Source organism: Cetorhinus maximus, chromosome 15, assembly GCF_964194155.1.
Source record: "Cetorhinus maximus chromosome 15, sCetMax3.hap1.1, whole genome shotgun sequence".
NCBI classification, from domain to species: Eukaryota; Metazoa; Chordata; class Chondrichthyes; order Lamniformes; family Cetorhinidae; genus Cetorhinus; species Cetorhinus maximus.
Window position 1 is genome coordinate 31,159,078 of NC_135893.1, and position 27,390 is coordinate 31,186,467.

At 38.4% G+C, this 27,390-nt stretch overlaps 1 protein-coding gene across 3 annotated transcripts in view; it reads left to right on the plus strand.

Moving 5' to 3' along the window:
- mtor (mechanistic target of rapamycin kinase) overlaps positions 1-27,390 on the plus strand; it is a 352,436-nt gene that overhangs the window by 158,029 nt on the left and 167,017 nt on the right. For 2 of the 3 annotated variants that reach the window (XM_078558210.1, XM_078558211.1), the window contains exons 29-30: positions 18,149-18,238; positions 23,196-23,271. In XM_078558210.1, coding sequence (XP_078414336.1) covers positions 18,149-18,238; positions 23,196-23,271 — 166 coding nt within the window. The remainder of the gene's footprint in view (positions 1-18,148; positions 18,239-23,195; positions 23,272-27,390) is intronic. The other variant, XM_078558212.1, reaches the window with a different exon arrangement.

The window sequence follows — 27,390 nt, forward strand, 5'->3', positions numbered from 1 at the left end:
CAAGTTGTGTCTGTTCCTTGAATCTCTGTTCTTGAATTACCATGTAAACAAATTGCACTGATTGCATTTTTAAAATAGTAGGAATCCTTGGGCTTCAAAGGATGTTAAAAGGCAATGAAATAGATGTATATCTGTAGGTGGCTGGTTGAAAGTCCTCAAATGGGTTAATTTAACAGTAAAATAGGCCGGTAACTTTTGTGAATTGCTGTTGCCTAGCCTGGAGCCTGTATGCATCATGGAATGAACTGATGGGCACTTTGAATAGCTGCCAATCAGGATTGCTGGAGTTTGCTTCTCACTGAAGTCCTGGATAACATTGAGTTTAATAAAAGCAAAATACTGTGGATGCTGGAAATCTAGAACAAAAACAAAAATACCTGGAAAAACTCAGCAGGTCTGACAGCATCTGTGGAGAGGGATACAGTTGACGTTTCAAGTCCATATGACCCTTCAGAACAAAAAAATATAGAAATGAGATGAAATATAAGCTGGTAGAGGGGGGGTGGGTGGGACAGGTAGAGCTCGATAAGGGGAGAGTGATAGGTGGAGGCCAAGAAGAGACTGCCAAAGATGTCATAGACAAAAGGACAAAGGGGTGTTGACGGTGGTGATGTTACCTAAAGGATGTGCTAATGGGGACATTAAGGGTAGCAAGCAGGACAAGCTAGTGGCAGATGGCCCTAGTGGGGGGAAGGGATCGAAATGGGCTAAAAGGTGGAGATGAAACAATAGATTGAAATAAATTTAAAAATAGGTGGGAAAAGAAAAATATATTTGTGAAAAAAATGATAAATTATTGGAAAAAGGGGTGGGGATGGAGGAGCGGGTTCATGATCTGAAATTGTTGAACTCAATATTAAGTCCGGAAGACTGTAAAGTGCCTAGTTGGAAAATGAGGTGCTGTTCCTCCAGTTTGCTTTGAGCTTCACTGGAACATTGCAGCAGGCTAAGGATGGACATGAGAGCAGGGTGGTCTGTTGAAGTGGCAAGCGACAGGGAGGTCTGGGTCATGCTTACGGACAGACCGAAGGTGTTCCGCAAATCGGTCACCCAGTCTGCGTTTGGTCTCCAATGTAGAGGAGACCGTATTGGGAGCAGCGAATGCAGTAGACTAAATTGAGGGAAGTGCAAGTGAAATGCTACTTCACTTGAAAGGAGTGTTTGGTCCCTTGGACGGTGAGGAGGCGGGAAGTAAAGGGGCAGGTGTTGCATCTTCTGCGGTTGCATGGGAAGGGGTTGAGGTGTAGGGGGTGATGGAGGAGTGGATCAGGGTGTCCTGGAGGGAACGATCCACCCTCACACCTTCCTCTCCCTCCCAGAACCATGATAGGGTCCCCCTTGTCCTCACTTATCACCCCACCAGCCCCTGCGTTCAAAGGATCATCCTCCACCATTTCCGCCAACTCCAGCATGATGCCACCACCAAACACATCTTCTCTTCACCCCCCTGGTGGCTTTCCACAGAGATCATTCCCTCTGAGACACCGTGGTCCATTCCTCCATCACCCCCTACACCTCAACCCCTTCCCATGCAACCGCAGAAGATGCAACACCTGCCCCTTTACTTCCCGCCTCCTCACCGTCCAAGGAACCAAACACTCTTTTCATTTCCCTCAATTTAGTCTACTGCATTCGCTGCTCCCAATGCGGTCTCCTCTACATTGGAGAGACCAAACGCAGACTGGGTGACCGCTTTGCAGAACACCTTCGGTCTGTCCGCAAGCATGACCCAGACTTCCCTCTCGCTTGCCATTTCAACACACCACCCTGTTCTCATGTCCGTCCTTGGCCTGCTGCAATGTTCCAGTGAAGCTCAACGCAAACTGGAGGAACAGCACCTCATCTTCTGACTAGGCACTTTACAGCCTTCCGGACTTAATGTTGAGTTCAACAATTTCAGATCATGAACTCTCTCCTCCATCCCCACCCCCTTTCCGATCCCCCTTTTCCCAATAATTTATCATTTTTCTACAAATATGTTTTTATTTTTTCTTTTCCCACCTATTTTTAAATTTATTTCAATCTATTGTTTAATCTCCACCTTTTAGCCCATTTTGATCCCTTCCCCCCACCCCACCCCCACTAGGGCCATCAGCCACTAGCTTGTTCTGCTTGCTACCTTTAGTGTCCCCATTAGCACATCCTTTAGATAATATCACCATCGTCAACGCCCCTTTGTCCTTTTGTCTATGACATCTTTGGCAGTCTCTTCTTGGCCTCCACCTATCACTGGCCCCCTATCAAGCTCTACCTGTCCACCCACCCCCCTCTACCAGCTTATATTTCATCTCATTTCTATATTTTTTAGTTCTGATGAAGGGTCATACGGACTCGAAACGTCAACTGTATCCCTCTCCGCAGATGCTATCAGACCTGCTGAGTTTTTCCAGGTATTTTTGTTTTTGTTCTTTGAGTATAATAACGAGCTTTCAGCAGGAAATTCTCCTGTTTTATCTGTGCCTTGACCTTGTAGAGCCATGGTCCAGGTTCTGAATAAAGAACTGTCCAGGCAGCTGTAGAGTGCAAGAAACTGTATTTTTAAATGAAAGGCCAAATGAACATTCCGTCCATGTAGAGTTGCACTCCTTCATAATTATCGCCTCTTACATTTAGTGATTTATTAAAAATTATCGGATTTCTAAGCTAAAAAGAAATATGAGTTCGTAGAAATGTGATGAATGACAAAGATCATGATATCAGCTATGTAATTTTATATTTGATATTGTATCAGGATGAGTTAAAAGGGATTTGTATTGCTAATGAAGTTTCTCCTGGTTTTCTTACTGGATTTATTTAGTTCAAATAACATTTAGTTCAAGCCAAGTGTCTTGTCATGCTAAGTAATGATTGCTATTAAACTACAGTGTAAAAATAAAAGATATCTAGCTGACCACAAAAACAAAATATTTGGTGTCCAAGAGTAGAAGTGTGGTGGCTATTCCATCCATTTAGCCAGAGGGAGGAATGAGTCAATTTGAAATACCGTAGCCCTTTCTCCATTTGAATTAAGATAACAATTACACATCCATCTTCAAGATGTTTTCTTCATTATTACAGATTTTCTGCATTGCTGCTTCAATGATAGCATACAGCAAAGCACTTGGCGTTTCTGCTTTACTGAGCTATCTTAGAGTATTTTTATGCCTGTGTTTCTTCTTTCCTTTTTCCCCACATTTGTAGATCTGGAAGTATGGAAGAGTATTGCATTTCCGAATTCAAAGAATGCTAATGAGGGCCAATGGTGGCTGTTTCTGCATTCAGCAGCAGATTTGCTTCAAAGTGAAGTGTCTTTGGTTGTGAACTTTCAAATTTCCTAGATTCTGGAAAGATCCCACCGGATTAGAAAATCGCTAATGTAACACCTCAGTACAAGAAGGGAGGGAGACAGAAAGCAGAAAACTATCAGCCAGTTTGCCTAACATCTATCAGAGGGAGAATGCTCAAATCCATTATTAAGGATGTAATAAAAGGATACTTAGAAAATCATAATGGGGTCAGACTAAATTAATGTGGTTCTATAAAAGGGAAATCATATTTAGCTAATATATTAGAGTTCTTTGAGGAAGTAACAAGCAGGGTGGATAAAGGGGGACCTGTAGGTGTGATGTAGTTGGATTTCAAAAAGGCATTCAATGAGGTGCTACATCAAAGATTACTTCACAAAATAAGAGTGTATGTTGTAGGGGTAACATTGGCATGGATAAAGGATTGGTTAACTAATAGAAAGTAGAGAGCAGGGACAAATAGGTATTTTTCGGTTTGGCAAGCTGTTAATAGTAAAGTGCCAGAGGGATCTGCGCTGGGACCTCAACTATTTACAACCTATGTCAATAACTTGGATGAAGGGACCCAATGTAGGGTAGCTAGATTTGCCGATGGCACAAAACGAAGTAGGGAAGTCTACAAAGGAATTTATATAGGTTAAGTGAGTGGGCAAAAATTTGGCAGATAGAGTATAAGGTGGGAAAATGTGAACTTGTCCACTTTGGCAGGAGGAATAGAAAAGCAATATATTATTTGAATGGAGAAACTGCAGAACTTTACAGTACAGAGGGACCTGGATGTTCTGGTACATAATTCACAAAAAGGTAGTGTGCAGGTACAGCAAGAGATTAAGAAGGCAAATGGAATCTTGGCATTTAAGGGGATTGAATATAAAAGTAGGAAAGTTTTGCTACATCTGTGCAGGGCCTTAGTGAAACTACATGTAGGCTACTGTGTGAAGTTTTGTTCTCATTACTTATGAAAGGATATAATTACACTAGAAACAATTCAGAGAAGGTTCACTCACTGATTCCTGGAATGAAAGAGTTTCTTATGAGGAAAATTTCAGCATGTTGGGCCTATGCTCATTGGAGTTTAAAAGAATGAGAGGTGATCTTATTAAAACATATAAGATTCTGAGGGGACTTGACAGGGTGAATGCTGAGTGGATCTTTCCCCTTGTGAGTGAGTCTAGAACTAGCAGACACAATTTAAACATTAGGGGTCTCTCATTTAAGACTGAGATGATAATTTTTTTCTCTGAGGGTTGTTAGCCTGTGGAATTCTCTTCTCCAGAGAACATTGGAGGCAAGGTCATTGAATATATTCAAGGCTGAGTTAGATAGATGTTAGATCGACAAGAGAGCCCAGCGTTATGGGGAGAGACAGGAAAACGGAGTTGAGGCCACAATCAGATCATCCATGATCTTATTGAGAGACAGAGCTGACTCGAGGGGCCAAATGGCCTCCTCCTGCTCCTCGTACTTGTGGGGGTAAAAAAACTCCTCCTCTGATCAAGTTGCATCAAGCTGATGTAAATTTCCTGTTAATTTCTGCCTTATTGGGAACCTAAATGATTCACTGTACCGGCAGTTTAATATTGTTTGGTGTGAAAACTAAATTGGACCAGTGACAAATTTATGTACTATAATAAAAGAAAAATACTGTGGATGCTGGAAACCTGAAATAAAACAGAAAATGCTGGAAAAGCTCAGCAGGTTTACCCGCATCTATGAATAGAGAAACAGAGTTGACTTTTTGAATCTAATTTGATTATTCTTCGGAACCGGAAAGAGCTAGAAATGTAATGGGGTTTATACTGCTGAAATAGGCGGGAAGGGCCGGTGAGCAAAATACAAGGTCAGGGATAAGTTAGAGGGCAGGGGAGATTAAATGATAAAGATGTCATGGAACACAAGACAAAAGGAGTGGTAACGATAGTATTGAAGGCTAAAGCATTGGCCCAAAGTAGGTGTTAATAGCAGAATAAAGGTCAGTACTGTCTGAAAGTGAAATAGCACAATGTGTTAATGGCAGAGCTGGGGTCAGTGCTGTCTTGAAGCAAAAACATGAGCACAAGATACAGACTGGCACTTGGGGTAAAAACCTTTAAACTGGAGTTCAGAGTTCATGGTCTGAAGTTGTTGAACTCGAATGTTGAATCCATAAGGCTGTAAAGTGCCTAATTGGAAGCTGAGGTGCTGTTCCTCCGGCTTGCTTTGGGCTTCCCTGGAATGTGTACGTACCGTTGGGATTATCCCGAAGGGTGTACATTTTTAGTGAAAAGGTTATATGAGAAGAATTTGATAACAGACCGTGAATTGATTGATTTTTGTCCCTGAATTTTGCTTTTAAATGATACTGTTTTGACGGTTGGCAATTTTCCCCTCTTGAAGCATCCAATCTTTTGACCTAAGATTTATATCCCGCAGCCCTGGAGTGCAACTGCTGTTGAAGATTTGCATTAATGATTTACGCACAAGTTGAAGACCGGTTAAGTACAAGGCAGAGCATAGTTGAAACCATTAACTTTGACGTTCCTTTCAACATTCTGTGTAGTTGTTCAAACAATATTAGCCACGATTGACCTGTATTTCAAAAGTATTGCCTATTAAAAGTTGCTTTGCACATGCTCATCTCTTGAATAGCTGCGTTAAATAAACTGCATAAGCAGAACTCTCATGCTGCAAGTGCATTTTTTTTTATAGGTTACATGGGTTTTTAATGTTGTCCCACTTTTAACTTGTTGGCGGTTGGAGACCAGCCTACCCAGGGAACACTAAACTGAAGAACATTGTTTGATCTAATGCAATGAGAGAAAAATGCTTAACCTTGTGATTGACAACATTGTTCTTCTAAACAGAAATGTGATGTGTGCATTGGTAAAATATATATGGCTGCGTGTTAAATTGCAAATCTTGGGGATGCACAAGGAATTGTCTGAAGAGTAGGAAATAATGGGTAATTGCTACAGGAATAATGCCAGAATTGAGGGATAGTACTGAGTGGGGTGGCCCAGGACTCAATGTTGGAGCCACTTCTGTTGCTATCTTACATCAGTGTCTTGATTCAAGAGCACATTTTCAAATTTTACTCATTAGTATTTATACCAAACTAAGACACTCAGTGGAAAGAATGCAGCACTGCACAGAATTACCACCTAGATTATGGATTATGTTCAAACCCTGGAGTGAGGTTTGAACCCACAACCTTTGGTGCAAGTGCATTAAGTGAATTGTTTGATAGATTGATACATTTCATTCAACATTTAAGTAAAATTAAAATGCAAAGGAAGGAAAGCATAATTGGCTTACATTGTTAATGAGAGCAGTGTAAAACTATGTATTAACTAACAAACACATTGTTCACCTTCTCAGATGAGGGACATTCCTTTGATAGCTGAATAACCAAAAAAGTGCATTCTTTTTTGATCTACAATCGCTTACAAAAGGCAAGCATTTTCTTTGTGGTGCTATGGGCAATTAAATTTCATGCGCTAAATTAGATGATCATTTTGTTTAAAATGATGAAAAAATTTCATACAGCTGTCAGAGATTTCAAAAAGTACTGACATCCTGTTTGAAAAATGAAAGTATAACATAATCTGTTTATAATTTAAAATAAAATTACTTTGGGGTTGCCAACATAGTGCTAAAGCATGCAAATTGAAATTTTCAGATTGATCGTTTCGCTTTCCTGTGGTAAATGTATTGTAATAAACCACCCTGGAAGCTCTGGGGAAAACATTACAATTTTTATTGTAAATTATAGGTAACTACAAAATGCCTACATAATTTATAAGAACATAAGGCTGTTCAAATCCTGTTCTATCCTGTTCTATCCTGCATTGAGCTTCCAACCTCAGTTTGTTTCTATCCTAAAGATTGTATACTTCCGCCTTCATAATATCATCTGCCTCCACCCCTATCTCAGCCCCACTGTCACTGAAACCCTGATTAACACTTTTGTTATCAGGCTGAACTATTGCAGTTTTTTTTCTGGCCGATCATCCACCTTCAGCTCATCCATTAAGTTACTACACATGCCCTATCCTGCACTGAGTCCTTCCTGTACATCACTGCTGTTTGCACTGGCACACATTGGCTCCTGGCCCCCTAATTGAAAATTCTTATCCTCATGTTTAAATCTTTCAGACTCTCACTCCTCCCTATTTCTATACCCTTGTACAAGCCCCTCCTTTCCAGAACTTCCTTGCTCTGTCCCTTTCCTCTTGTGCATTCCCTCTTTCCCTTCGTGCCATCATTGGTGGCCGTGCTTTTGGCCACCTAGGCCTGACATTCTTGCAATCTCTCCTTAATATCACCACTCCCCTTTTAAAGACCCTTCTTAAAACCCTTCTCTTGGACCAAGCTTTTGAACAGCTTCCTAATATCTCCTTGAGCTTGGTGTCTTTTTTTCAAATTGCATCTCAGGGTCATGCCTTGTGCTTTTTTTCTATATTCTATGAATGCAAGTTGATGTCAAGTGGATGGATGGTTTGTTTGGGAGGAGGGAGTTGAAGTGTTTGTATTTTCTAGTTTGCTTCCTTTTCTAATAATCTTTTCCTCCTTTATCTGAATGGACTTGTATTATCAGCAAAAAATACTAACTGCTGTGTGGATGGGCAGCTCTTGATGTTTGGACAAACCAGTGATTCAATAATTCCTCTTCCCACTGTACACCCACTTTCCAAATGAGATTATCAACATTCACTGTTTTGAACAAGTTAGTCAAAATTATCGTCAGTGAGGAAAAAAAACAAAAGGATCTTAAAATTTGACAATGATTTATGTAATTTTAATTTGAAATGCTTTGCAGATGGTAAAACACTCTGTTTAAAATTAACCTATTGCTATGGTTCTTGAAATGATGATGTATGTTTTCATAGCAGCTGCAAATGACATATTCAGTTGAGTGGGCAGAAAAAGATACAGTATATACAGTTTAGTAATTCTTTATTACAATAATATCTGCAGCAGATTCCATTAGGGTGATGTAGTGAATGGCAGGACCAAGCATTCAAAAATAAATGGTTCCGTAGCAACATTTACAATCTCCCCTATGAAAAGGTTTAATTTTGAAGGGATGAGTAAAAGTAACCATTTTGCAACTTAAGAGTTTTGTTTAATTATATAACTAAAGCCAGAGTTAACAGCTGGAAGCTAAAATGGAGCCCTTCATATTGGAACAAAGCTGATTCAGTTCGCAGTACATCTGTAAGTCCTGTCTTTCTCATCATTAAATTTTCTACTGTACATATCTTGTTCTCATTCCCTTAATCCTTCAATGTACTCAACATATACAGGTCTGATTGCCATTGTAGATGGTGTAAGTAGTGTGCTGAGCAATGCAGAGTTGATTTACACATTTATTGTCATACCTCAGGGCACAAATGCTCCACAAAGTACTGTAATTTTATCTTACCCTCATGAGTTGGTTTCTAAAAATGACCAATGATGGCAGAACTTGTAGAAACTGCCACAAGAAGAATCCATGGGGCACAAATTGATCACAAAGTTGGTTTTGTCAGAAACAAGAAATATTTTCCAAAGGTGTTTCCAAGTAAGGCATAAATTATTAAATTCTGAGATTGTGTTAATGCAATAATAGCCTGATTAGCCAGTACAAGGCATAGAATCATCAGAAGTTTGTGGCACAGGAGGAGGCCACTTGGCTCATCATGTCTGTGCCAACCGATAAACAAGCCATGCAGCCTCATCCCGTTTGGTCCATAGCCCTGCAGATCATGGCACTTGAAGTGCATATACAGACACCTTTTAAATGAATTGAAGGTTTCTGCTTCTACATTTTCATGTAGTGAGTTCCATACCCCTACTACCCTCTGAGTCAAAAAAAATTTCCTCCTTCCTCCTATCTAAGTTTTCTACGAATCACTTTAAATCTATGCCCCTTAGTCACTGACCTCTCTGCCAAGGTAAATAGACCCTTCCCATCCAATCTCTCCAAGCCCCTCACAATTTTGTACATCTCAATCAAATCTCTCTTCAGTCTCCTCTGTTCCAAGGAGAACAACCCCAGCCTATCCAATCTTTCCTCACAGCTGCATTTTTCCAGTCCTACAACATCCTTGTAAATCTCTTCTTTAACCTTGCTAATGCAATTACATCCATTCTGTAATGAGGTGACCAGAACCGCACACAGTTACTCAAGTTATGCCCTAACTAATGATTTGTACAGTTCAAGTGTAACCTCCTGTTCTTATTCTATACCTCAACTATTAAAGAAAAGGATTCCATAAGCCGCTTTAACCACCTTATTGACCTGTCCTGTTATCTTCAGGGATCTGTGGTCATTCACTCCATGGTCCCTCACTTGCTCTACACCTCTCCATATTCTCCTATTAATGGCAAATTCCTTTGCCTTGTTTGACCACCTCAAATGCATCACCTCACACTTCTTCAGGTTGAATTCCATTTGCCACTTTTCTGCCCACCTGACCAGTCCATTGATACATTCCTGCAGTCTACAGCCATCCTCCTATCAGCCACACGCCCAATTTTCATGTTCCAGTGTTCATGTTCCCATAATTGCTTCTCATACAGATTATATTTATTCCTGCTAATCCCTATTTTTTTAATATACTCTAGTTTATTTTTTTAGTTTGGCTTCATTATGCACCTTTCTCAGAACATTGGATCAACATGAGCAGAATTTACACTCGTTGAAGAAGTGAAAGTCTTCTAAAACCAGTTATTTCCCATTTCCTGCAATCAGTAGCTTTACTGTGTATATTTGCACTTTTAGCCTACTTTTAGGATAGTTTTTGGAAATAAATTTATAAGTTGACTAATTGTTTCCACTATGACCCTTTTCTCTGACTTCTGTCTTGCTCCCTCTAAATTGAGGTGTTGAATTTTGGCCATGTGTCACTAATTAGCAGTGATGGGCACTCATTTTGATTTAAAATGTGACATTTTAACATATGCAACTCTTAAAAGTAAATAGTTCCATATGTTCAAATGGAATCCGCATCACTCTTAGGCTGCAGCTATACTGCAGTTAATGTCCTGGCACCTGTTTTCAATGGTGCAGTTGGCAGATCTGTTTTATCATTTCCAATAATCTCAGGCTAACCGACACTCAGGTGCAGTGAGAATGGATGTCATTACATGTGGACATCTGTGCACTCCTAGCAGATAATTTTTAACTTATAAAGCAGTAAGAATGTTTGTCTGCTTTCTAAGAATTTCAAAAACGCTACAGTCAAAGTTTTGGAAGTTGCCATGAGATCCATTGAACTGCCTGTGCTTTTGAAACATGGTTGTACATACGAGCAGACTAGTAGCGCAGTTGGTGGGAACTTTGTGGACGTATTTTCACTGCTTGGATTTAATGCACTCTTGTGTCAGATGGGACCTGCTACTATAACCACTTTACATCAACATGAAAATGGCAGCAGTGATGTTTTATGATTAGTAAGGATGCAGTTCAGTTACACTGACATTTCCTTACTATTGATGGGTTTGTATAAAGCAAAAGATGTGAGATAGTAAAATCTAAGTAATCTACTTACTGTGAAGAATAACTAGAATCCTGAATTTGATTCCCACTTGCCCTGCAGCATACAACTCCTGTACTACAGTTCTGTTGTTGAAGGAGCAATGAAACTGCCCATAATCACTAAAGACCAGTCCTTTATATCTCAGTTTTAACTGTTTGGGAATCTGATTATATATTTATGTATCAGCAAAAAAAATTTAGGGTTTAGATTTTACAATAAATATAAGGACCTAAATCTTACATTATACCTTAGTTGTCATTCTGTCTGTGCTCCATGCTATCTAACATTAGGATTTTGTGTTCTGTTAATTCCGAAGAATGGGAATTGTTTTGATGGCCCACGTTTCATGATTTATATAGGATAAGATCATTGGAAGATATGCAGTGGAACTTAAATTTTAAGAGTTTTACTTTGATATGAATTTTAAACTATTGAATTTTAATTTTTTTTTGTTAAATGTAAGTTCTTTAAAGACAAATGTGGCTTTGATTTAACTGTAAAATATGTTCTTCATTTAGACCAGGGCTGGGATTTTCCAGGACCAGACGATCCCAGCAGCGGACTGGGCCGGAAAATCCCGCCCTAGGGTTTGGTTTACCTTTCTTTTGTCTGAATGGTATGGAAGTGAGCCTCAGACTTGCACTTGTTTCCTTTTTAGTTAATTAGCGTTGCGTGAAATAGATGTAAATCAGATGGTTTCAGTCAAGGAAATACAACACATGAATTTGACCCAGAAACAGAAAATTACAATATTGAAATTTTGTTTTTAATTGCTGATTCTATCAGTTGATGCTTATTGTGCCAGAAAACTATTTTACTGATAAAAATATGTCCATCTGAAGGTGTTTTCTAAAGACTTATGCGCCTATTGCAGTAGTTGAAGTGGATTTTTTGCCAGTGCTGTGACCAATTTTGCTCCCTCCAGTGCTAACACCAAAACATAATTTACCGATCATCCACCTCATTGCTGTTTGTGAGGTTTTGTGTGCAAGATAGCAGTCATGTTGGCCCACTCAACCATCATTGCACTCAGAGGGAATTTATTGTATATAAAGTGATTTGCACAATTTCTGAGAGCTATGATTGCATGCTATCTAAACGATGATCTACCTTTTTATTTTACTTATGTTATAGAGCAAAAAATTTCCATGGTGTTCAACACCACGTTTGAGTTTCCTGAGATTGCCCCATCCTCCAGTCATATCTGCAATATAAACTGTAAGTCCAACTCCCCAAATAAAAGGAATTGGTGAAGTTTGCATAGCTCAAATATGCAAGATTAATTTTTTCTCCAATGTGGCCTTTTTTCATAACTCTTTGCTTTTTGAAATGTGTAACATCTTTTTCTGAAGGCTAAGTGGAAATATCACAATTCACTAAAGGTTAGCTATTCATTTTCTTCAAAATTGTAAAGATAAAATTGCAGTATAATCGGAACCAATGTGAAGAAGTAATAAATTGTAAGTATACTGTGAATTAGTCTATGGAGCTTTGTTGCAGCATGCTGTGCAGTGATTCCAGACCACAGCAGTTTATAGTTGATAAAATCGGGGCCACGGCACAGACATCTGGTTTCCACTTTGGAACATGGATAAAACATTGTTCTTTTACCAGCAAGAGTCAAGACCTGCTCTGTTCTGTAAAGAGTTCTGACCAGATTTGAGGTTTTTAATCCCAGTCTCTATTTTAACAAATAGCTTGTATTAAATATTGTTGTAACACCAACTTCTTCACCTGTCGTAAGTACAGAACCGATACAGCCTGGTGTAGAGAGACTGCATTTTGTTCTTTCAATTTGTTTTACTATATTAGTGATTATGTAAATTGTACTGAAATGCAAGCTTTTAACAGCTGACTTCCTTGGACTTTTAAGTGTTTCAGCAATATTGAGTAACTTTAACATACTACTGTATGTACTAGCTGCACAACTCTTATCATTGAAGGTTAGAAATTTCATTCCGAATGGTAGCTGGAGTTCGTGCTGTCTGAAAATGCAAATGCTCTTGCATGCTGTTACCTATATAGTTAGGTTGCATCTGTCTGCACATATTCCTATGCTACATGTTTTAACTTTGCTTGCCATTTATCCCTGCACCTTCTTTGACCATGAAAGGATGACAGGACTGTAAAATGGCTCTTGTAAGTTTAGAACTTGAGGGTATTTAATTGTTTGTCACTCTATGTCAAGGTATTTATTCTCCTTTTTTGGTCTCCCATGTTATTTGCCCTCTGTGGATGAAGGAGGGTGGGTGATTTCCCAGGCTTCACTGCCTTCCCTCCCCCCATCCCCTCACACTTCCTGCTCTGGAATTGGTTGGTCAGGTTTGTGTGAAAGCTTTCCATCTGTTCCCTGTCCTGTTTGTTTAGTCAGGGATGGGAACTTCTTGTGTAGTAAATTATAGACTTCAATCTAAGTTGTTTGTGGTAATGAGTCAACAAACTAACGCATTATACTACCGAACTGCCCTTTTCCTTAGAACTATAACTAAAGTGCCACAGATGTGTAACTGTACTATCTCCAATATTTACCCCTGTGCATAGGTTTCATTAAATTCATAAATACATTTACATAATTTAAGACAGGAAATAGGCTGACTCTTAAAATGAGGGAAAAACTGAAAAGTGTATACATTTCCATTTTATTGCCATCTCCTGTGCTGGAGGAAAAGTTGAGCTACATTGTCCTACATTTACTTCAGTTCAGTATATATTAAAATCCATTTGTAATTTTCCCTTTTGGTTTTGTAGGAGAACAGCTGAGATATTTTGAATAATTCTTAGGGCTAGACTTAGAGACAGACCAGATGTCTGTGTTGTGGCCCTGATTTTATCAACTATAAACTGCTGTGGTCTGGAATCTTCATTAAAAAAATGTCTTTCAAGCTATCTTTTTCAGCATAACACAGGGTGGAACATGTCATTGGGCAGCTTGACCCAAGATGTAATTGCAATCAAAATAACCAAACTTGATTTATAGAGCATCTTATCACATCATCAAATCTATGAACACTTCTCTCAATGAATCACTTTGGAGCACAATGAATGTTATATTGTTTTCTTGCACTAAACCCATTTTAACTATCCAGTACTATAATATGAATGAAGCAAAATAATTGAGATAGCACTAACAAAAATCAATTGTTAGATAAAGTTGAATGAAGGGGAATGAACTGCATACTGTATAAGCAAATATGGATACATCATCATCCCACAATTAGTTAACCTGTTTTGTTTTTATGCTGTTTATTGAGAGAGCAATGTTCACCATAACACCAGAGCTATCTTGCTGTTCTTTAAAGAACACCATGGGATCTTAAAACCCACCAGAAGCACTGGGGCTGACAAATGGGACCTCAGTTTAACATTTCAGCCAAAGAATGTTGCCTCTGACAATTCCTCCCTGAAGTGTCAACCTAGATTATGTACCCGAGGCAGATGTAGGGTTTTGATCTCTTGGCCTTCTGACCTAAAGATGCATGCCTTATAAACAGAGAGCACACATAATAAGATCTTGTTTGCCAATGAAGCCCAATTCCTTCAAGTGCAGAAAATTATCACGTTATTAATTTTAATTTTTGCCCAGTGCTGTATTTGAGAAATCTTTAAAGAAGAAACAGCTTGTTTTGGAATTTCGTAAGTTTTTTTGTCAGCTGCAAAAAGGTAAGGAACAAAAGGCCTGAAAACCAATAGGTTTGCAGGTTATGCCAGCAATGGTTAAAGGGCATGCAGGTAACAGTAATAATAGAATAGATTAATAGAATTTCTGACTAAATTACTCAACGTTGTTTTTAAATTCTTTAGCTGAGAATTGATGTTTACTCCTACAATTCCTAGCTTCAAAAAGGTATTGTAGGGGCTGTAATTACCTTGTCAGTGATCTGACTTATGGTTTGCAGTGAGGAGATACACTTATGAGTTACCCTTCTTATATCTCTGAGTGAATATTTAGGGCGGAGAGGATCCAAGGAAAGTTGATGACCTTATTACTTATATTTATAAGGATGGATAGTGCTGATTTGTAGTATATGTTTGTCATTAGGACTGTGCTAGAGCTTTATTTTTCCAGAGTAGATTTCAATGACATTGAATTTAACGTCTAATGTCTTTGAATTTATTTTTCACTGTCATGCCCAGTGAAGGCATGTCTTATTCATAACTTTAAACATGGATTACATTCAGTATATAATTTTCTGGAACTGTCTTTTATTTAAAAATGGACACTAACAAGACTGCTAAGATGACTGCCAACGGTCAGATGCCTTTTGCAATTTCTGCCTCAAGTCTCCGGAAAGTTCCTGATTGAATAACGAAGGGTGTGATCCTCCCCCTTGAATACCAAGATGAAACCCATCTGTGGGATTTACACCTATTATTTGTTGTTTATCCAAAACTCAAAATCTATAGACTCTTAGACCCACCATCTCTGAGCTCGATATTGAACAAAAGAGAGATGCAGAAACCAGTTAATTGCAAATAGGCGTGAATGGCCATCACCTTTCTCCCGTTGTGTAGCTAAAGCTTCAGATCTCCAAACTATTATGGGTGGACAACAGCAGTTGATCATGTGACCAAAACCAACTTCAGATCACATTCTTTTATCCCAAGAACCAGAGAGAAACTAGTCTACATGGAACACCAGCTGGAGGACATCAGCAGCAGATAAATGCACTAGACCCGTGTCTTCTTAAACCTAGTGGCTGCTATATCTTAAAAGTCTCCCAGCCTGTTCCTGTTCCAAGTCCATCTGTACAGAAACTTGACCTCCTGGTAAGAAAACCACAAGTAACTAACTCTTAAGACCTGCTGGAAAAGTGCATCTCTTTGAGGGAATCCTGCAACAAAGCTGATATGTGACTCCAGCTATTGAATCCGCCTAGACTACCCCTTCAAGGGCGAAAATGTCGTCTTCAACAGGCCTGCAACGTCCTTCCTCAGATGAGCCAATAATGTGACTTATGAACTGTTCCTTTGTAATTGGTAAAAGTGCACTATCCCCTGTTAGCGTGTGTGCGTGCGTGCACCGTGTGAGTGACATAGTGTTGGACATCGGGGTGAATGTGTGAATAAATGATCCTTTTTATTTAAATCCACAAAAGCTTGCCGTTGATTATTCAAATTGAAAACACACTCAAGGGTTGAGAAACACACACACCTTCCTTTCCCAAAAAAATCACACTGTTATGGACATTAAGGGAAGGGAATTGGGGCTCAGTTGTCTCTTATCCCTATCCATAACATCACCACCATGTTCACAACTGGTAATATTCAGTTTGTTGCCTCTAGATACTTGGTTTGTTCTGTTCATGATAAAATGAGCATTCTTGTACATGATTACCAGTATAATGATTTTCAGGACGACCGTAGAGAATTATGTAAAACCTGCAAAGTGCCCTAATGAAACTTTTCTGTTGGTTGTTAATTATATAATACAGGATACTGATCCTTTTCAGAGTTCCATTCCTATTTGTTTCATTCAAGAAAAAAGTTTCAAAGTGCGTCATGACCTTTTACTTTAAGTGTAGTCATGTAGACAAAGGCAACAGACAGTTTGTGAATGGCGAGGCCCCAGTAACCTGTTTTGACTGCAGCACTAACTAACCTCTGGACTCAACAATTTAAAACCAATGGATTTCAGCTCAATTGATTATTATAATCGTCTGAACTATTAAGGTACATTAAAATTTGCAGCATGTCCTTAAAATCACCTGAATATAACAAGTGTACATAAAGATTTTAAGAGATTGCCTGAAACCACCACGCCCCACAATCCTTGGTGTCCTTATTTATCCTTCAATCAACATCACAAAAACAGATTATCTGGTCACTATCACATTAGAGTTTGAGAGAGCCTGTTGTGCACAAACTGACAGCCTCATTTTCTTCATTTACACCCGTGACTATGCTTCAGAAGTACTGGCTGAAAAATGCCTCGAGACATCTGGTGGTTGTGAAAAGTGCTATTTACTGCAACTTTCTTATTTCCTTTTCTTCCTTTCTACATCATGTCTTCACTCCCTTGAGAAAACTCTCTTGGTCTATATGTATGCTCCCAACCATTGTTCTTTCAGTATGTAACCCAAGCCTTGTTTGTTCTAATTAATAGTTTGTTTGGAATTTCCTTATAATCTTATTTTGTGGATATTATTTGGTACTGTATTGGAGTGATATTTAACTTTTAAGGAATTTTAACAACTCTCTGGTGTATGAAATTACTAAAAGGGAGTAAGCAGTCTGAGAATTTGTTTTAGTACTTTCACATTTAAGAGCATAGTTTCTAGAGCAAGGAGACACCATTTTATTCTTCCAGCCAGCTTAATCAGCACTCCAGGTGATTTTTATAGAGAAAGAAACCACAAATGCAATCTCCAAAATACTGGTATAAATCTATTGTAATAATTGTGGAATTTTGGCAAATTCAGTAATTATAAGATGGTGCTCTGATCATTGTTCTGACATGGACTCCAATCGCTGATAGCACAGAAGTAGGTCACTTGGCCTGTCAAGTGTGCACCAGGAGGGATGCTGTTTCTGAAGATAGAGATTTAAGATACTTTGGCCATCATAGGACTACTTGTGTTTCAACTAAACCATGTTGTTCATCAACTTGTATTAATCATACTGCTTCAGGGGACAGATTGGGAAACCTGTAATATTTAATTTTCTCAGTCATTGTGGTATAGAGCACTTGGACAGTTGCACGGAAAACTTGAGAAATCTTTAAGCCTTTGTTATACAAGATGACAGGTAATTAACAATAAGCAACAGAAACAATATGCATTTAAAAGACCTGGAGCTACTATAGCATTTTGTACACTTCTCACTTGGAATCTTGTTCAGCAGAGTAAATAATGAAAAAAACCACATGCATTAACAATTTCAGCATTTAATTGTGAACTTTCTGCCAGAAACTGAAACTGAGCTGAAACAAGATGCATCGGAAAAGATCTTGCTGTTTATTTAAGTGCCTGTTATTGATGTTTGATTTTACATTTGTCAACGTTATTTCTTTGTTTTCCCATTTAAAAGACTGGAAAATGAGATTTCAATGTTTGCATGTTGATTCACCATCTAGCAGTGAAATAATTGGCTTATATTCTTAAAAGAAGATTCTGCAAAGGCAAAAGATCCCATTTAAACTTGCTGAACTTTAATAGTTGAATGAGAATGCTTTCAAGTTGGCATCAATCATAATATGTTTCAGGTGAAGTCATTATTCCTCCTCGTGGACAAATTTGAAGAATTTCTTGACAAACTGCCTGTTCATTTGGAATAATACTTCACTGATCTTGTTTAAGTAAGAAATGTGGTTGACCAGAACATTCAAAGAAGTTGACAAGCAAATGTTTTGTTGTGGTTTTTTAGTGACACATTTTCATATCTTTTTCCATCTGGAGGGACTTGGAGACGACAGCAGTGGGCAGGTGGAATCCAGATGTGCCCAACAGCAAAACTGTAGGTGAAGCCTCCATTTTTGTTTTAAATATTCACTGAATTAAATCGAGAACACTAAATGATGAAGGATGATAAGACAGGAATTGCTTGAGGAAATTACTATGATCTTCTCAATGCTCCATCAAAGTTCAAGCAGTTTGCTAATTTGTCGTTGAAACCCAAGAATCAATTTTTATATTTCTTCTTCGGAAATGGGCAGTGTTGTCAAGGTTGCAATTGCCCATCCCTAGTTACTATAAGAAAGTGTTACAAGACCTTCTCTTTGAACTGCTGCAGCCCTACTCATGCTCCTACAATGGTGTTGGGTAGGCAATTAGATAAGTTTATAGTCACATGTATCTATTTTTCTGATGTATTACTGTGGTCTTTGTGAGAATAATTTTATCTTGAATATTTGCAGTAGAGATTGGCTGGCAGCAGTTGTCATTGAGGATTTTAGCTGACTGGTGAATTCTTGTGCTTAACACTTTTTTCTGGATTTTTCTGCATGTTCATAATAATTGGTGTAAAGTTTAGCCCAAGGTGTAAAAGCTGAAAATTTAGTAACTAAATTCACAATTGATTACTGGAGGAATAACACAGGCAATATATAGTATAGGAAATCAATAACAGTTGAATGTTCAATAGTATTTGGTAAAATGATCAAAGTCAAAGTCATTTCCATCTCTTTTTGAAAGTTCCTTTTAGCTTCATTGTTTTCATGGTTCTGTCTACACAAAATCTAAGTAGGAATTTGGCAGCAAAAATGTAGTTTTAATGTACCATGCCACAAATCGATGCAATGTTGGTTTGTCTGCTCAGAGCCTGTGAAATAGAGCAGTGCTGCTAAAGGGTGGTATTTGCACATGGAGGGGAAGTATCTGAAGAACATTTTCCCCAAGAATGCTTGAATATATCGTCACAGCCAGTGTAGCAAAGCATTTGTGGGAATATGAGAGTAAGATGCCTATCTGTTCATCTGATTTCATCTGATACATGAAGATTTGGATGAACAGAAGGGAGAGCATTATCCTCACAGAAAATGGATATTCTGATCTCCCTACAATAAAATATCTAGATTTCTGTATGAATCCCAATTAACAGAAAGTTTTCCTTTTTTAAAAAAAATGCTTGTAATATGTTTCACCTATTTATAGTAAAATGTCAAAGACTTTGAAGGATATAAAATTCTTACAGAGCTCAACAGAATAGATGCAGGAAAGATGTTTCCCCTGGCTGGAACCGGGGAACACAATCTCAGAATAAGAGATAGGCCACTTAGGACTGAGCTGAGGAGGAATTTCTTCACTCAGAGGCTGGTGAAACTTTGGAATTCTCTACCCCAGACATCGATAGATTTCTAGATATTAAAGATATCAAGGGATATGGGGCTAGTGCAGGAAAGTGGTGTTGAGGTAGAAGATCAGCCATGATCTCCTTGAATGGCGGAGCAGGCTCAAGGGGCCAAATGGGCTATTCCTGCTCCTATTTCCTATGTTCCTATATGTTTCTAATTTACTACAGACTACCGAGGAAATGTTTTTTCCCTACATATAATATATGAAACTGTGCCTTGAAACTCTTGGTTCAAGGATTGGCTCTGACATACTGTTTAAGTATGACTGGCTGTAAATTATCACCATTTATTGCTGGATCTGAAGAAGGAAGCAAGGCAACAACTTGACAGGAATGGATTGTGTCAGCTGTATGTTATTCTTCAGGATTGGTCTGAGTGTGGTGGTTTTTTCCAGTACCCAAAGGTTTAAAAAGTGAAGAGAGACAGAGTTGGCAATGTTTGTTCATAGAGCAGCCCATTCACTCTGTGCAAGGCTCTGTTGAATAGAGATTCCCAAGACAATACTCTCATGTTTACAAAGATAATATATGAGAACCTTTTAATCACATTGACAGAAGTGCAGGTATTGAAGAAATTAGGCTGCAAGGAGTCATAAAACAAGTATTAGTAAAATAATTTTGATATCTGCTATAAATTGCCTAATTTTGTTGCTACAAGAATTGTTTATTCGGCCCTTTCACATAATGAAAACATCCCAGGACATAGCTCAAGTGGGCAGTTAGGGAGAGTGACTGACATATTCAAAAAAAAGTCTAAAGGTTTCTTTTAGTAAGGATTTAAGAGCAGACAGAGGAATGCAGGAGTATAATATCTGACAGATCTGCCATCAATGTTGAGGAAGAGGGAGGGCACATTGGCCAGAAAAGATGATGTGTGCTGGGATGTAGAAATGAAGATGATGTAGGATTGAGTGACATCGTGGAGGAATTTGAGGTGATCTGAATGAGGATTTCACAGTTGATGCTTTAGAAATGGGGAAGTCTGCAATTGGGTACTCTGAATAGGATGTGGAGTTTTAGATGAGTTGGAACATGTATGGGTAGAGCTGGTGAAGAGGAATTTTGAGAAATTAAGCCTATTCTTAAATTTGGGGTGAAGATCCACATGGATCTATTTATTTGAGGCATCTGATAGGTATCCTAAATTGTCAAAGTGGGACTGTATATTTGAGAAAAATTCTATTATTCATATTGTTTCATCTCATTAGGCATTTGCATTCACATTAACGTTAGTGAACAGGATGGAGATTCCCAGCCAATTGGGGTAGGAACAGTCTGATATTGAGGACTATTCTACAATGAATTCCCTAATACCTCTGCTATCCAATAGATGAAGTGCTAGAGACTTGAAGATAGCCAAGGGAAAATGTTAGTTCATATGTTCCGAGATGGTGGTTATGTTGTTGAGTCTTTTAAAACCACCTTATACTAGATTATTTTGATTATTGTAATTTACATCATGCTAATGTGTGGATCCCATGGCCTTATGCCTCTGAGACTGTCTATCTTTTTCTTGGGATCTTGGTAGGAAAACTGAATAGCAAATCCAAGTAATAGCTAGAAGATACTGAATTACTTATGTCTCCATAACAACTCACATCACTGGTAAAGCATCACATCAGATCTCTCCTTCAAGTTGAAGATATTAATTCAATTGTAAAATAAATAATTTCTGGGTGAATGGTCTAACAATTAAATGTTCAAAGCATGCTCCTTTATAGATAACTCATATAATCATAGTTCTTCTCCTCCTTGGACTCTTCGGACTAATCTATCTATTTTTTTGCTTGTGAAGCTTCTAATTGGTTAGACTGGATTCTAATATTTGACTCTGTATTTAGCTTATTGAATGGATCCGCTGTTTAAATACACTCTTTCATCTGTTGTAGCATGTTTGGATTCTTCATAGCTCGTAACTGTATTCAGAATAATTGGTTGAAATGCATTAAGCTGAGCAAATCACAGCATCTGAATCTATTCAAAGATAACCTGGTTCCTTCCCTCAAACTTTGCAGCATCTGTAGCAAAAACTTTTGATTTGTAAAAACTACTCATGTGCAATGACCAGATGTAAAGAAATTGCTACTAATACCAGACAAAAACCTATTCTTTTGTCACAATGGTGAAGTGCTGCCCTTTGTGATCTGTGTAGTTGCAAAAACCTAGGTACAGATTGCCTTTGATACTCTCAAAATCTGTTTTATTTTAAATGGACCCTTGCATAAATTGTGACAAATTGATATGTAAAGTGCAGTAAAATTCTGGCAATATTCTTAATGGTATATCTTTACAGACCTGTAGAGATTCTGTGGTGAAGTTTAATTTATGTGGATTCCTATTCTTGTCAGATTGTATCTTAAGTAATTACAATATGTATTCACAAATATACTTGAATATTTATGGATATAAATGGCCCATAACTTCCGAGCTCCCCAGCGTCGGATTTGGGGGGGGTACCCCAAAGATGCGCTGGGGAATCCCTCTGGGGAGTTCCCAGGTAAGGGTTTGCATGGCCTCTGGACAATTGCACTACACTGGAAACCAACTGAAAATATGGTTTAAATCGTGAACACTGGATGGTATCGCGAGGGTTATACCAATAGTTACTCAGAAAAAGTTAGAAGAATTAAAACCTCTTCTAACTTCTGAGTAACTATTGCAAAGACCCAGACCGACCCCACAGGACTGGCCCCACCACCTCCCTCCTGACCACCGCCCCCCCCGAACTCTGATACTCTTCCCGCTGGCCCCTCCCCACCCCTCATGGAAATGCGACGCCCCATGGACTTTGAACCTCCCCATCCCCTCCCAACCATACAGACCACCCGCCCGGACCTCCGATCCGACACCCCCAGACACACCCCTACCCCACAAATCCTATCCTCTTATCTTAGGCACTTGCCTTCCCCCAGCCTGTCAATTTCCCTGGCCCTTTAAACTTACCTGTTTTACGGCAGCAAGTGCCGTAAAAAAGGGGACATGACCTGGAATCTGCTGGAGCTAGACTTCACTGGGGCCTGCGAAAGGTCTTTCGATGCAGGCCCCAAACAGCTTCTGCGAACAGAAGTGTCAATGTAATTTTCAAGACCAGGTAAGTAGGTATTTATTTCTTCTAATTCCTGTAGACCGGCACTTTCCGATGCTAGTCAGAAGTTAATGGCCCAATATCTTACGAACATTGATAGATCCTAGTGCAATATTAATAAGCCTTAATTGTTAAGTTGGCTTTTACTCTGAGCCAGCAAAGATTGATGTTTTTACTTGTGCCTATTATGTTATTTGGCATTCTTTCTGAATTTTTCTGTACCTTGCCTGATTTTCTTCTACCTGCCTGAGCCCCTCATCCTTTCTCCCCATCTCTTAAATTCAGTCCTCTGAATAACAGCATATAAAAGGCACTACTTGATTTGGATGCTGTTGACTATCCTGCATCAAATATTAGAGAAACTCAAACTTTCAACAAATTTTCCAACGAATAATAGTAATTTAATTTCAAAAGTAGTTCTTCAAATACAAAGCAATTTGGAATATCCTGTGGATATTATAAATATACTTTTTAAATTAGTATGCTTTCTTAACTACTTAATTGGAATTGTACTAAATGCTCTGATTTCATTGACAGCATAAACAACAAATTGCAGCAGCCTGAGGCAGCCGCTGGGGTCCTGGAATATGCCATGAAACACTATGGGGAGTTGGTAAGTATTTTGTTGTGACACAAATACCAAACTAAGTTTATCCTTAAAAGAAAAGTTTTCTTCCTGTGAGAAACTGTCAGGTCTTCTTGGCAACTGTTGTATGATTGGAATCAGGGACTCACTAAATGCGAGGTTGCAGGTGTAAACCCACCAAATTCATCCCTCTCATGTTCCAGCACTTCTTGAGCAAGTGATTGCAGCCCAATAAAAGACGTTTGTGAATGACTATATTAATATTGCACTATTTGACCTGAGTGCTCCTTTTGTAATGTACTTCTTAAAATGTTGAATGCCCCTGTGCATAATATGCACAAATCTGTGTTGGTACAGTAACAACTTGCCAAATGGATGGGCATAATGGACTTTTGGCAGCACTGAGTAGAATTGCTGGCACTTAACTGTCAGCAGAACTTTTCCACTACTACTGCCTACCTCCTCATCTACTGGCAGTGCAGTAAGTTATATTCGGTTTCCCTAATGATATGAAAACAGCGTTGACTTATTTTTATTGCCTACAATGAAAATAATTTTAGGATTAAGTAACAAATGAAACTCAACAGCCATGCTTTTACCTGCTGTGCTTATTTTGTTCCAGCTGTTGCAAGTTTCAAAGCAGTTTTTCAAAACAGTCGTTTGGTAGTACGGAACTTGAGTATTGCTGAAAAAAAGAGAAATGTTTTGTGGAAGCTTTCATCTTGCACCCATCAGGACTGTTCGCAAGAATACCAAATGTAAAGGGAACAACGATTTATACTGTACGAGAACAGAATGCTGATTGGTTGACAAGCGGCTCTGATTGGTAGAGGCATTGCCATGAAGAATGCACCAGTTGGTGGTGACTGACAGTTAACTGCCAAGCATTGTTTGAAATTTAAACCAGGCAGTTTGACTCTGGTCAAGGCATTGCCCTGAGGAATGAACCAGCGAAAGGCTGTCACTTACTTTGTTTAGCTGAAACAGGTGCGATGAGTGTACATGTTCTTTCTGCCTGCAAAGATCAAGGCCCTGTGTATTAATACATGTAGCATCCAGTACACACATGCACCATACTGCGAGCCCGACTGACAATCTTAAATTGGTAATCAGCATAAGTCTTAACACATTGAGGATTATTTAGCAAATGTTGCCCAAATGACTTGAGCATCAACTTCGTGCATTCTCCATGGCAACACCTATAACAATTAGAGTCCACTTGCCAACCAATCAGCACTCTTTTCTCATACAGTATAAATTGTTGTTCCCTTTATATTTGGTGTTCTTGTGAATTGTCCTGATGAGTGCAAGACAAAAAGCTTTGACAAAAAAAGTCTCCTTTTTCAGCGATACTCGAGTTTTTTGAACTTTTCAAACAAGGCTGGATGCAATGATATGCGTTAACATGGTTCCAGATTTAAGACTATTGAAAGATTGCTAGGCAGTCGGTCACCATTAGAGAAATTATGTTGTCTTATCTGTCCTTGTTGTAACAGGTTGAGAGAAGTTATACCACTTCTGGAGCAAGCAAGAATAACAAACATTTTGCTAATACTATGGCTAAAGATAACGGTGCTGTCCCATTGATTTCAAAGAACTGGTGGCACACTCATGAGAAATGAGATTATATTTTAGGAATATTTGAGTTTCAGCTAAACCACACAAAATATTTGTTCAGTCACCTCAGCCCTATTCAGAAAAGTTCCACAGTCTGCCAAAGTTCACATTTCTGCTGTTCTGAAATGGCCAAATTCATCCTTACAAATTCTGCAGTTGGCATTTGAAGAAGCATTCCTAAAATCTCATTGCTGCTAAGCAGAATTAAATTTTCAACTAAATTTTATCAATGATTTTCAAATAAACTATCTCCTATCTCCTATTTGCTTTCTGCTCCCTCAAAAAATAGAATATTTTAAATGTCAGTCCTTGAATAGAGATCTGTCTCTAGGATAAAAGCAAAATACTGCGGATGCTGGAAATACATACTAGGTTATATACTACTCAGTTATATACTAGGTTGCTGCATCTTATTAAAAGCAGAAAATATACAGCACTAGAAACCTTAATTTTTTCTTTCTCTTTTCAGATTCTGCTAAAAATGTGTTTCCAGTATTCTTTTTATTTCAGACCTCTAGCATTTACATTTTTTTCATCTATTCAGCATTACTTTCAGTGACAACAAAACAGTTCACCTCGCCTTACCATTTAGGCATTCCAGCAAATAGTGAGAGAGGTTTGGTTCTAAAATGATTCAATGAACCAACTCTTCATAGAACCTACAGTCCAATATTATTGTCCCAAGGGAGAGCTTAAATTATGAGCAACAGTTAGTGAATGTTCCTGCAGCCTTTCCAGCATATTTCAGACATTCCATAGTTAACATAAGAAATAGGAGTACGATGCATCTGGACCACTGCTCACCTGAATGTCTTTACCTATATCTTCCCATAATTTTTCTTTTTATCATGGCTAAAATATTGTGTAACAAGATATTCTAAAATAAAAGGAAGTCAATTAAAGGAGAATTTACCCTGAGAGATTATGTTGATTATGAGATTATATTGCGTCGGAATGCTGCATTTTCTTTGTGATACATGAATGGTGATTGTATCTGATGACTACTTCATTGGTTTCAGTTGTATTCTGTGGAACCTACTGCTCCATATTGCAGTATATCATCACAGAATCTGATGGGAGAACCATCTTTTTCTTAGAGCTTGGAAATGTCTTCTGGCCATGGATATTTATGTAAATGCTTGTGGAAAGAAATCTCCTTTACAATTTTTGAAAGTATCATTGTTCCAGAAGGAAGATAAAAGAAGTTCAATACTCGGAAAAGCTAGAGAGTAAATCAGAAAATTTGACATCTCTAGCTGGAAAATTTGCAATAACTGAAAAAAACAAGTTTTGCTAACGGATGTGCTTATTCTCCAGCTAATAGGATTATCTGAAATTTTAAAAGAATAGTATTTTGTGATTATTTTTTTTAACACTTCCCAAAAGGAGTTGGAAAAAGCTTCCATCACCTGCCCTGTGGCCATTGGCATCAGGCACTAGTTACAGAGCAGACTGGCTGCACAAAGATCGACTTGCTGTTTTTATAAGGATCAAGTTTCTCATTTGAGGATATCTGTGTGCTGAGGTAATGTATAAGTGAGCACCCATGCAGTGTCAACATATTACCACACATAAGGAAATTGAAGGTGTTGGGAGTAAATGCCTAGTAAATAACAAAGTTAGACAGTTAATTCATCAGATTAATTTGAGATATGTATATTAAATATGTATAATTATTCTCCAGGTTTGATGACATGTTGTGACTGTAATATCCTTCAGCCATTCTTAAGGCTGTTGGGATACATGGGATTCACTCTTTGCTGATTCTGTTTCTATCGCACAACCATGTCAAATGCATCAATTTGTCAATTGACTTAGGAAGCTTTAGTGTGGGATTCAGCACAGTAATGATGTATACTTGTTGCATAAGCTTCATGTTTTGTTTTGCTTCCTCATCTCAACATGAAGAGTAACATTCACTGTGTTTTTGCTTGAGATCCAATGTAAGTCAGCGAGGCAGGAGAACTAGCACTTGAAGCAGACTAGGAGACAAATGAAGTTTATGGAAAATGAAGGACAGACGGTTGGCCCGTAAAGCATTGGACTAACTGAGCCTGGAGGTGACAAGGGCATGGATAAGGGTTTCAGCAGTAGATTGGCTAAGATGGAGCAGAGGCAGGCAATATTCTGATTATAGAAGTAGGCAGTCTTTGTGATGGAAATTTATTTGGATTTGAAAACTCCTCTCGAGGTCAAACAGGAGGAAAAGGTTGCAAATGTTGTGGTCCAGCCTGAAACAATGAACATACTGCATTGTACTTTACACTGCTACTCTTTTTAAAACATTATTCCATTGTTATGACACAGCAGTGGTAAAGGTTGAGTTATTTAAAATCCCAGAGGGAAACTTTAAACAACTTGTCATAACCTTTTTTTTTCAATTGGTATGTTTGAGATGCAGCTCTGAATTCAAAAATGAAACCATCAAGCCTCCAGAGGTTTTTTATATAAATTAAACATTTATTAATTTAACAACAAAGTTAAAACACATACATATATCTACAAATTATTATCCTAATAACTTAAACA